Below are 12,630 nucleotides of genomic sequence, written 5' to 3'. Positions count from 1 at the left end.
GGCCAGGGCCACCGCCTGGGAACTGGTCTACGCTCCACATTCCCTGACCCAGTTCTCCATCTCCGGGGGGAGGACAGCCAGGAACTGCTCCAGGATCACTAAATCCAGGATCTGAGTCTTGGTGTGTCTCCCCGGCTTCAGCCACGGACGGCAGAGATGGAGTCGGCTGCAAACCTCTCGGGGTCCCTCGGCCTCCCGGGAGCAGAAATGCCAGCATTGTACGTCTAAGCTGAGGGTCTCTTGCTCACCTGTGTTGTTCTGCATGGTTCTTTCCCAGAATCCCGCACTGCGTTCAGCCGACAAGCACAAGCGTCTCTTCCTTCTTCAGAGCCAAAGGAGTCACGTTTCTCCATGGAGGCTGAACCAGCTCCTCCCGTTTCTGCCAGTTTCTGTCTCGGTGGAGATTCTCCTAATCCAGGGGTCTGCAGCCTATAAGACAAAAAAAGCCAATTGGACCCGTTTCTGAAAAACTGGGAGTCGCAAAACCATTGTGACATTTAAAACAACTATATCTCCCGAGCCGCGATCTGACAGTGGGCGGGAAGGTGACGTCGGGACGGTGCGTGACTAACACACGCACCGCCCCCATGCGACGTCACAGCCAGAACAGCGCCCGCCACAGTGGGGAGTGTCGGGGCGCACAATGCGCCTCCTCCCCTCGCTAGTATCCGCCCCGGAGCCGCAGCAAAGGTGTAAAAGAGCCACATGCGGCTCTGGAGCCGCGGGTTGCAGACCCCTGTCCTAATCTGAGGGGAGCCAGGTCCTGCAAAGCCAAGAGCAAATTATTGGTGAGTAAATAGTTGCACTGTTGGGCAGGAGATTTTCCCTGAGCAACTGTGGATGAGCCCATCTCGCCACCAGGCTAGAGAGTGCGGAGATTTGAAGATGGACTACAAACATGAGGGAGGTTCCTTTATTTAATTAATTTTTATTTATTGAATTTACAGGTGAAACTCGAAAAATTAGAATATCATGGGAAAGTTCATTTATTTCAGTAATTCAACTTAAAAGGTGAAACTAATATATGAGATAGACTCATGACATGCAAAGTGAGATACGTCAAGCCTTTATTTGTTATAATTGTGATGATTATGGCTGATGCAAACCTCAAATTAACAATCTCACCTGTATATACTGCCCTACACGGAGAGTTACAGCTCCGAGAGTGAAGAAGAAGGAAGAAGGAGGAGGAGGAGAAGAAGAAGAAGAAGGATGGTATTATTTATACCCTGCCCATCTGGCTGGGTTTCTAGCATATATAAAACATAATAAAACATTGGTTTTTACCCTGACCCTTGATGTCATGCCCTCCCCTCCTGGAGAGACGATGCCCCTATGACTCAGGACAAATAGAAATGGTGAGCATGTCCTTCTCCAGGGCCTGTATAACAGAGACATTCCTCTTAGCCTGATTTCCCCACTACTTCATAAGTACCCAGGATGCACAGGGCAATTCTATACCTCCCTGCTGCTCTCAGGTACCCATCCTGCTATGACTTGCAATGTTGCTATATTCTGCACAGCAGTGCTCAAAATTTGCTGGGGGATGACCTGTGCCACAAATGAACATATCAGAGTGCTCTGTAAATTGATAGTTAGAAGTCTTTCATATATCAACCTTTTATGCTCTTCCACACACACCCATGCTCCTATCCCTTCTTTTAGATTATTTTAAAGGTAAAGGGACCCCTGACCATTAGGTCCAGTGGTGGCCGACTCTGGGGTTGCGGCGCTCATCTCGCTTTATTGGCCAAGGGAGCCGGCATACAGCTTCCGGGTCATGTGGCCAGCATGACTAAGCCGCTTCTGGTGAACCAGAGCAGCGCACGGAAACGGCGTTTACCTTCCCGCAGGAGCGGTACCTATATATCTACTTGCACTTTGACGTGTTTTCGAACCGCTATGGACCGAGCAACGGGAGCTCACCCCGTCGCGGGGATTCGAGCCGCCGACCTTCTGATCGGCAAGTCCTAGGCACTGTGGTTTAACCCATTTTAGCTTCCTTTAAATTCTTATAGACTTTTATATTCACCTTTTCATATCTTTTAGCTTTCCAAAACGCTTTCCAAATTTTAAATGACTGTATCCCACCCTTTTATGCTGGTCTATGATGGTAATAAAAAAATTGTATTGTAATAAAACACCAAACATTAAAAACTTCCTAATTCAGGGCTGCATCTTCCCAGGGAATGCTGGGAACTTTAGCTCTGTGAGGGGAAATATATCTCCTAACAACTCTGCTTAACAAACTATGCTTCCAGGATCCCCGGCGGGGGACAACGACGATGGCATTATTGTTTAAAATGGTTTGATACTGCTTTGAATGTATAGTTCAGATGGGGCGTTATCAGGTCTACAGGCTGACCTCATGCATACGACACGATCCACCCTAATTTGTATACTTCTTCATCTTTTTCTATTTCCTTATCCTGCATCCCCTGCTCTGAGTAACACCTTGCCACTATTCTATGATGTTTTTGTAAGGCCTAATAAAGTTATTGTTCAACTAAGTTGTGCAGGGTTTTGGGGTGGGGTGGCGAAGCTTCGCTTCTCCAGGAGAAATACATTTGGCTCAATTTATTTCCTTTGAAAAAGGAAAGCCCAGATTGCTCTCTAGAATCTTTTGCAGCCTTCTAGGGTTTATACCGTCCTGCCACCAAACATCTGCCTCAGGGTATCTTTCCATGACATCTGGAAACCAACAACTCAGCTGTCAAGCGAAGGGAGAAGTTGCCAGGTTGTGAAGACTGCAGAACATCTTTGGTGGCAGCCCTGTGTCAGGAAGAGCATTCAAGGCAGCCTACTACAGAGTCGACACACACCAACCTCTGGAACAGGTAGCCCCACCTGCAGTGGGTCACCCCCTTTGACAGCGGTCCGTTGTTCCGTCTTCTCCAGGCTCAGCTTCAGCAAACTGCAAAATCAAGCCAATATGTACCTGCTGAGGCCGACACTCAGGGAACCAGGCGGTGGGCCTTCTTGGTGACGCCCGCCCTGTGGAACGTCCTCCCATCAGGTGTCAAGGAAATAAACAACTATCTGACTTGTAGCAGACATCTGAAGGCAGCCCTGTTTAGGGAAGCTTAAAATGTTTAATAGGTTATTGTATTTTAATATTCTGTTGGAAGCCGCCCAGAGTGGCTGGAGAAACCCAGCCAGATGGGTGAGGTATAAATAATAAATTATTATTATTATTATTATTATTATTATTATTATTATTTATTATTATTCTGCTGGGAACCGCCCAGAGTGGCTGGGGAAATCCCGCCAGATGGGAGGGGTAATTATTATTATTATTATTATTATTATTATTATTATTACTCGGGAGGAAGCTCCTTTCAGCCAGGCTCCTCTTTGTTTTTCTAGCTCTGTCTGCTTCCTCACCCGCCCTCTCCAAATGGGCAGAAGCAGCAAGGAGAGGGAGCCTATGTGGTGGACGTGTAAAAAAGTAAAGTGCTTCTGGGAAATGATATGCAATGAACTTTTTAAAATTCTTAAAATTACATTTGTTAAAAAAAACACAGAGACCTTTTTACTAGGTGTAATAGTAGAAGAATTGCCAAGGAAGCAAAAGAGACTGTTTATTTATGCGACTACAGGGGCCAGGTGCTACTAGCCCAGATGTGGAAAGAAGGAAAGGTCCCAAGGAAAGAAGAATGGGAAACTCAAGATGATTGACTCTGCCGAAATGGCTAAACTAACCGTGAAGATTAGTTTACCTGGCGTGCTCTGGTCCATGGGGTCACGAAGGGTCGGACACGACAACAACCTTCAAGATCAGGCACCAAGATGAGAAAAAATTCAATCTAGAATGGGAAAGCTTTATAGACTATTTTAGAGAATCTGTAAAAACGTCAAAACATTAGCAGGTTTGGTGTAACATTTATGAACTAAGAATAGAATTAGGAGGGGGGAAAGAAGTTGAAATTAATTGTAGAAATGTGATTATATGCAAGGAGAATAAAGGGGGGGAATGGAAACCAGGGGGGCTAAGGGAAAAGCCATTTATTGCAAATTTGGATTGGATATGTATGCACCAAAAGGAAAAATGTTATTTTGAAAATTGAAAATAAAAAAAAATATTTTTAAAAATAGTTTAGAAAATGTTTTGGGCACCCGTGCAGCTGATCCAGCGGGGCTTTCCGGAGGCGAGACCAGCGTCTCTCCTCCCTCTCTGCCCGGAGAATCCCAGAGGCTCCTGTCGCTCGGCTCCGAAACGGTTAAGAGCAGCGGCGACAGAGAGCTGAGATTCCTAGAGCGGAGGAAAAAAGGCTGTCGGGAGAATAGCAGCTTCCGCTTCCTGTCCCGCTTGGGTAGGAAGATGCCGAACATGGCGGCGGCTGTCTTTCCTCGCGGAGGCGCTGGAGGTGCGTCATATTGTTATATATTATAACTGGGGGGGGGGGGGTGGAGTGGGGGTGCTGCTGGAGGGAGTTGTGGGGAGGGATTAAAAAAAAACCCTGTTAGGCAAACCGTTTCAATGTAATTTTTTTCCTGCGTCTCCTTTTTCTAGTCGTCAGTTTATCCAGATTTTCACATTTTTAAAGATCTCTTGAAAATTGGTTAGCATTTTGGTGCAGATCTCGCCTAATGCTCACGCTCTTGCAAAGGGTATTTCCCCAAATATTTACATTTGCCATAATTAATGCATTCTGTATATAATTCCGCTAAAGTAATGCATTTATAGGGCTTTCCCCCTTTGTATGGGGGTAGGACATCTTTTCCCAATGGAAGGGCAGATCTTTCTCCTGCTCTCCTCCCTGCAGGCCAACTTGGGCAGGTGGGGGACCTTCCTTGGGCTCCCCATAGGGCTTGGGGTCAAGGCAAACCCTTAAGCATTGGGAAACCTTCTGCTGGGGCTCCCCCCTGGAACTTGTAATCCTTGCAAGCCACACACATTTTAAAACATTTGTGTTTCAATTAAATATAGCAGTTTCTGCAAGAGGAGTTCTGGGCAGAAAAGGTTAAAAAAAAGGAGAAACGAGCAACTTCAAGTGCACATTAAAATTCCAAGTGTGGCTGAGGCCTTAGTTAGACAGGCTAATACTACTACTACTACTACTAACACCCCTGAGCACCCTCTCCCACCAGTGTCCTGCCTCGGTAATGGACTGGATGAAAGCCAACAAATTGAAGCTCAATCCAGATAAGAGTGACGCTCAGTTAGTGGGTGCTTCCCTAGAGCAGATGGCTGGAAGGTCGCCTGCTCTTGATGGGGTTACACTTCCCCTGGAGGAGCAGGTTCGTAGCTTGTGGGTAATCCTGGATCCGTTGCTCAAGGCTCAGATGGCCTGGAGTGCCTTTCATCACCTTTGGCTGGTAGCCCAGCTACACCCCTATCTGGACAAGGATAGCCTATCTACCATTGTCTATGCTCCGGGAACTTCAAGGTTAGATATAGATATGTGTTAAACGTAGGGCTGCCTCTGAAGATAGTTTGGAAACTTCAGCTAGTGCAGAATTCAGCGGCCAGGTTGCTCACTGGAGTAAGGTGGGTGAGCATATTACCCCCATCCTAGTCCGACTGCACTGGCTAGCAATTAGTTTCCGGGCTCAATTCAAGGTGCTGGTTTTGACCTATAAAGCCTTACATGGCTCAGGATCACAATACTTCAAGGGCTGCTTCTTTCCATATGAACCTAGCCAGATCCTGAGGTCCTCCTTCGTGGGCCTCCTCCTCAAGTGGTCTGGAGGGTGGCAACACGAGAACAGGGCCTTCTCTGCAGTGGCTCCCTGTCTGTGGAATGCTCTCCCCAGGGAAGTTCACTTGGCGCCTTCCTTATACTCCCCATGAATCAGAGCATGCCTTGGAAACTCACTTTCCTCTCAAAGCTTCTCCTTTTTTATGTCCATGGAGCTTTCATGGCATAATACTGGAGTGGGTTGCCAGTTTCTTCTCCAGGTGGATCACATTTAGTCTAAACTCTCGGCTGACCTGTCTGTCTTAGGTGGCCCTGCATGGCATAGGTCATAGCCGAGTTATTCAAGCCCCTTCGCTACGACAAGGCAGTGATGCATGAAGGGGTATACACCTTTAGGTGCCATGCAAACATGTTCCTTTTTCAACCAGGTTTTTGCTTGATATGCTTGACATCCTATAGTCTTTTTCAAACGTGGCTCTTTTTTGGGGGGTGTTATTGGGTTGGGTTTTATTCTGATTATATATGATGTGATCTTTTCTGTGAACCATGCCGAGTCCTCCGGGTGTAGGGCAGTATATAAACTCAATAAATAATAATACCATATTAATGCAATACTAATACTTTCATTATTTGTACCCCACGGATCTGACTGGGTTGCCCCAGCCACTCTAGCTGGCTTCTAACAAATATAAAAGCATAATAAAACATTTTAAACTTCCCTCTACATGGCTGCCTCCAGTTGTCTTCTAAAAGTTATATAGTTGTTTGTTTCCTAGACATCTGACGGGATAGCTTTCCACAGGGTGGGCACCACTACCAAGAAGCCCCTCTACCTCGTTCCCTGTAAGTTCCCTTCTCACAGTGAAGGAACTGCCACAAGGCCCTGGGACCTGGATCTTGGTGTCCTGACTGAATGATTGGGGTGAAGACGCTCCTTTAGCATTTCATCAGTTTGCCTTTTTATTCCATCAGGAGTTGTTGAAGGGATGCTGGCAGAAGGGGAACAATCAGAAATGTCACCAAAAGGATCCAAAGAACAAAGGAATCTGAGGGTTCAAGATGGAGGTAGCAGGCGAGAGGGGAGACAAAAGCAGAAGCCGGCGGGTGACTTTGGTATGTTTCAGGGTGTTGAAAAACAAATTCACAGAGAGGAGAAAAAGCATGAATGCAGCGTGTGTGGAAAGAGTTTTGGTCGTCGCTCAACTCTTACTAGACATCAAAGAGTACACACAGGGGAGAAACCGTATACATGTTTAGAGTGTGGAAAGAGCTTCATTCACAGTACTGCCCTTATCTTGCATCGAAGAACTCATACAGGAGAGAAACCATATATATGTTCCGAGTGTGGAAAGAGCTTCAGTGAACGTGGCCATCTTACTAGGCATCAAAGAACTCATACAGGGGAGAAACCATATATATGTTCCGAGTGTGGAAAGAGCTTCAGTGAACGTGGCAAGCTTACTAGGCATCGAAGAACTCATACAGGGGAGAAACCGTATAAATGCTTGGAGTGTGGAAAGAGCTACAGTCACTGTGGTGCCCTTACCGTGCATCAAAGATCTCATACAGGGGAAAAACCCTATGCATGTTCTGAGTGTGGAAAGAGCTTCAGTCGATGTGGCCAGCTTACCTTGCATCAAAGATCTCATACAGGGGAGAAATCGTATACATGTTTAGAGTGTGGAAGGAGCTTCCGTCGATGTGACCAGCTTACCTCGCATCAAAGAACTCATACAGGAGAGAAACCATATACGTGTTCAGAGTGTGGAAAGAGCTTCAGTCAATGTGGCCAGCTTACCTTGCATCAAAGATCTCATACAGGGGAGAAACCGTATACATGTTTAGAGTGTGGAAGGAGCTTCCGTCGTTGTGACCAGCTTACCTCGCATCAAAGAACTCATACAGGAGAGAAACCGTATACATGTTCAGAGTGTGGAAAGAGCTTCAGTCAGATTAGCAACCTTAAGTTGCATCGAAGAACTCATACAGGGGAGAAACCGTATAAATGCTTGGAGTGTGGAAAGAGCTACAGTCACTGTGGTGCCCTTACCTTGCATCAAAGATTTCATACAGGGGAAAAACCGTATACATGTTCAGAGTGTGGAAGGAGCTTCAGTCAGAGTAGCGCACTTAAGTCGCATCAAAGAACTCATACAGGGGAGAAACCGCATACGTGTTCGGAGTGTGGAAAGAGTTTCAGTCACATTGGTGCCCTTACCTTGCATCAAAGATTTCATACAGGGGAAAAACCGTATACATGTTCAGAGTGTGGAAGGAGCTTCAGTAAGAGTAGCACCCTTAAGTCGCATCAAAGAACTCATACAGGGGAGAAACCGCATATGTGTTTGGACTGTGGAATGAGCTTCGCTCGCAGCAATGCGCTTACTAGACATCAACAAACTCATCGAGGCAGCAAACCTTGTAAATGCTGGGAATGTGGCAAGAGCTTCAGTCGCATTGACTACCTTTCCTCACATGAAAGAATTCATAGAGGGGAGAAACAATATACATGTTTCGAGTGTGGAAAGAGCTTCAGCCAGAGTGGCAGCCTTACCTTGCATCAAAGATTGCACACAGGAGAGAAACCTTATAAATGTTTGGAGTGTGGGAAGAGCTTCAGTCGTGGTAGCCAACTCAGGTTGCATCAAAGAATTCATACAGGAGAGAAACCGTATACATGTTCAGAGTGTGGAAGGAGCTTCAGGTGCAGTAGCTCCCTTATGTTGCATCAACGAACTCATACAGGAGGGAAACCATATACATGTTTGGAGTGTGGAAGGAGCTTCAGTCGCAGTAGCTCCCTTAAGTCGCATCAAAGAACTCATACAGGAGAGAAACCGTATACATGTTCAGAGTGTGGAAAGAGCTTCAGTCACCATAGCGCCTTTAAGCCGCATCAAAGAACTCATACAGGAGAGAAACCGTATACATGTTCGGAGTGTGGAAGGAGCTTCAGTCACCATAGCGCCTTTAAGTTGCACCAAAGAACTCATACAGGAGAGAAACCGTATACATGTTTGGAGTGTGGAAAAAGCTTTAGTCGTAGTAGCTCCCTTAAGTCGCATCAAAGAACTCATACAGGGAGGAAATCTTAGAAATGTTTGGTGTATGGAAAGAACTTCAGTGGCAGGGGCTCCCTTCCTAAACAGTACAGAACTCGTATAAGGGAAACATCTTAGAAAGGGTTGGAGTGTGAGAAGATCTTTAATCATATCAAATAACTCCTACAGAGAGTAAACCAATGATCGTGTTCTGGTCCCCCCAGGACAGCCATTATTGTATTGGGAGAACTTTCTGACAGTAAGAGCTGTTTTGACATTGGAACAGTCTCCCTCGGTGGGAGGTGGGCTCTCCTTCCTTGGAGGTTTTTAAGCAGAGGTGGGATGGGCTTCTGCTATGGATGCTTTAGCCGTTATTACTTCATTGCTGGGGTTGGACTAGATGACCCTTGGGGTCCCTTATAACTACAGTTCTATGATTCTATATACATCATCTGCTAGACAGCTGTTGTCACAAGCTTGACAAATCCGGAGATATACTTGATCATCAGATAATGCCAATATTATTCACTTGGACTGTGCTGTTTGAATCCATGTACAATTCTAGGTGCCCATTCTATAGTTTTGCTTTTCATATCCTAATTTTCATTTGCTGTTATATGTAGCGTTTCCAAAGCAAGGAAGGATTGGACTCTGATTAATAAAATACACACGAGGCTTGACCAGCAAGGCTTTGGGAGGGGTGCGTATAATAATTCTCTCCTCCCCCCCTTGGCCCAGGTCGTGTTATTCACAAAATAACTTTTTAAACAGTGTTCGCAAGAACCAATCAGATTTCCTCTGAGCATTTCTAAAAACGCCACGTGGGATAAAGGAAGGAAGGGTAGTATTCACCATCTCTTTGTGAACTCTCTTTGTGAACTCTCTTCCTGGCCCTAAGATCTATCTAAAGATTAACAAACTACATCAAAGTAACCTATTAACTTTCTGGCCTATGATGCTTGGTGCAGCAACCGGCAACTGGTCTGTGTCCTAGAATGCTTATACGTGCTTGTCAGACATAGAGAAATGGCAGTAGAGAAAAATGGCGTGGATGTAGAGGCTTGTGGGATTTGATCAGAAATTATTGTCAATGAATCAAACCCAGTCAGCGCAATGCTTTCATCGCGGACACAATGGCTTGATGCATATTTTATAATTCCTCATAGTAATCCTGTCTGATCACTAGTTATAGCTGCTATCTCTATTTCATATACATCATAAAATGAAACAGAAAAATCTTTACAAAAATAAAATCTTTATGACAAATTTTTTTTAAAAAACCCCTCATGAGTCCCACCTACACTGGAAAAAAATAATGGGATCTGTTCACATCCATCATGGTTAGATTACTGCAATGCACCGTACAAAGAGATATCGTAGAAGGTTGGGCCACAGGCTGTAGCTGGTGCAGAACGCAATAGCCAGGTGGCTTGTGTGAGCAAGGTTAAAAAATGTAAAGGATCCCTGGACAGTTAAGTCCAGTCAAAGGCAGCTATGGGGTTGCAGCGCTCATCTTGCTTTCAGGCCGAGGGAGCTGGCGTTTGTCCACAGACAGCTTTCTGGGTCATGTGGCCAGCAGGACTAAACCGCTTCTGGCACAATAGAACACCGTGACGGAAATCATGGAAACACCGTTTGCCTTCCTGCCACAGTGGTACCTATTTACCAACTTGCGCTGGTGTGCTTTCGAACTGCTAGGTTGGCAGGAGCTGGGGCAAAGCAGCAGGAGCTCACTCCTCGCACAGATTTGAACCGCCAACCTTGCCATCAGCAAGCCCAAGAGGCTCAGTGGTTTAGACCACAGTGCCATCCATGTCAGGCTTTGTGGGAGGAAACTACTGCCAGCATAGAACAGCCTGCTAGTGGGATTTGCACTTGCCACCAATCTGCTACTGGGCTGAGTTCAAGGAGTTTGTACTCGCATGCAAGTCCCTGTTCTGCTCAGTCCCAGATATACAGCAGAGATTCTCCTGCAAGTTCCAAAGATCTCCAAAGCACAGACCCAGAACGGGGCTTTTAGTGTCTCTGTCTGTGTTCTGTGGAATGGCATCCCTTTCGGGGTAGGGGTAGGGAATTGGGACATTTTCCACCTTTTCCAGCTGGATAAATAGATTTTAATAATGGGTGTCCACTTGTTACGGTTTTAGTCTTATTTTTATTCGTTGCCTTTGTGTATATAACTGCTTTTTAAAACATTTTTTATATAAATTGCCTTGAGACGGTGGTTTAGAAGGCAATCAATTATTTTTTAAAAATATTTTTAAAATACTTTTACGTTTATACATTTCACTAATTTTACAATCATTTTGACATTTCAAGGTTTGACTTCCTTCCCCCTCATTCTGCGCTTCCTTAAATTTATCTTTAATATTTTCTGCATATCCAATTTAACTTAATTTGCTCATTTATTCATCTTCTTTAAATATATGCTGGTATGAAACTGCAGGTTATTACAATAATTCTACCAATGTTTTTATCTGTTTACAATTTATCTGTAAATATTCAATAAACCATTTCCATTCTTTTATTTTAAAAAATGTTATCTTGATTTCTTATTCTTCTGGTAAGTTTTGCCATAGAAGACAATCATATTTAAGGCAATCAATAAATCATTGTTACAAATAATATGAGAATAATTTTTACTTTTTCTACTGGCATCTGACCAGGGTTAATCCTCTTGTGGATTTTTGTTAAATGGGAAAACGGTAGATAAACAGAAGCAGAGCTATAGAAAGAGATATACGGAAGATATACACAAATAGATAAATCTCGCTGGACCAAAAGAATAAGACTTGTGATGCTGACACACAGTCGTTAAACCCGTTGAGTATTGCCAGTTAATTTACTTGCATTTCTGAAAATATATTATCATCAAGCAGAGTAAAAGGGAACCTTACCGAGAGAGGACACGAACCTGCAAATCTCCTACATAATTTGGCTGTTCAGGGCTCTCTGGTCAGGACCCAGCAGAGCCCATTCCTCTTCAGTGAAACTGAGTCCTGAGAGAGAGGGGGAGGGGGCAGAAATGCTTCCTTGCAAATATCAAAATAGGCCGGCCTACAAGCAAGATCCCAAAGCCTTGTTAAGGGGAGGTGAATGGGCATTACCCTCAGGATTAATATACATTGGTACCTTGGTTCTCAAACTTAATCCATTCCGGAGGTCTGTTCCCAAACCAAAGCATTCCAAAACCAAGGCACGCTTTCCCATAGAAAGTAATGCAAAATGGATTAATCCGTCCCAGACTTCTGAAAACAACCCCTAAAACAGCAATTGAACATGAATTTTACTATCTAACGAGACCATTGAGCCATAAAATGAAAGCAATATACAATTGTCAGGGCTGCCTCAAGTCTCAGCTCACAAAAGACCAACGCCTTTCTTTTCTTATATACAAACGTGTTTATTGCAGTTCATTGTTTGCTTCAGATCCGAGGCGCGCAGCCCTACGTCTGCTAGGCTTAGACCGCTGAAGTCCCTTCTGAATCTGTCCCCGCCCTGCACCAGTTTAAGAGGCTTGCGCTGCTCCACCTCTTTCTCTCTTTCCTTTTCCGCAGGGTCTTTCTGCCCACTGGGGTTTCGCCCCTCCTGGATTCCTCCGACGCGGAATCAGACTGCTCTTGCCCCCTCCTGCGGGCTTTGGGACCTGGCCCCTCCTCCGGGCTCCCTGTACTTCCGCGCGCCTCTACATTTGAACTTGGCGCGCGCCCCCAACCTCTAACTTTCCTTTTGACAGCTACGCTACTCCCTTCACTACTCCCCTCCCCTTCTGGGAGGGTGGCTTGCTCCGACCTCCCTCCTTTCTCTACTGCCGGAGCCGCCTCCCCTGATACACTGGAACCTCCACCCCCTTCGCTGCACTCTGGCGGGGAGGCTGGTCCTGACGCCCAGCTGCCACTTTGGGATCCCCCGCTGGCCCCCTGCTCCTGACAAGTCCCCCCTGGGGC

General features: G+C 45.5%; 1 protein-coding gene across 2 annotated transcripts; it reads left to right on the top strand.

Moving 5' to 3' along the window:
• Positions 1–4,282: 4,282 nt before the first annotated feature.
• On the top strand, positions 4,283–9,363 carry LOC308469459 (uncharacterized protein). Of its 2 annotated transcripts, none has more exons than XM_080991946.1 (2): positions 4,283–4,367; positions 6,615–9,363. In XM_080991946.1, exons 1-2 carry the CDS (start codon positions 4,322–4,324, stop codon positions 8,735–8,737), a joined length of 2,169 nt encoding a protein of 722 aa, XP_080848072.1. In that variant the 5' UTR covers positions 4,283–4,321; the 3' UTR covers positions 8,738–9,363. The 2 variants fall into 2 exon arrangements, with proteins under 2 accessions (XP_080848072.1, XP_080848073.1); XM_080991947.1 differs by having other exon boundaries at positions 4,306–4,367; positions 6,618–9,363.
• The last annotated feature ends 3,267 nt before the right edge of the window (positions 9,364–12,630 follow it).

The sequence above is a fragment of the Podarcis pityusensis genome (assembly GCF_964106645.2).
Source record: "Podarcis pityusensis genome assembly, chromosome: 2".
Lineage (NCBI taxonomy): Eukaryota > Metazoa > Chordata > Lepidosauria > Squamata > Lacertidae > Podarcis > Podarcis pityusensis.
Note: the sequence above shows the minus strand (reverse complement) of the source record. Positions and strands in the feature narration are given on the sequence as shown.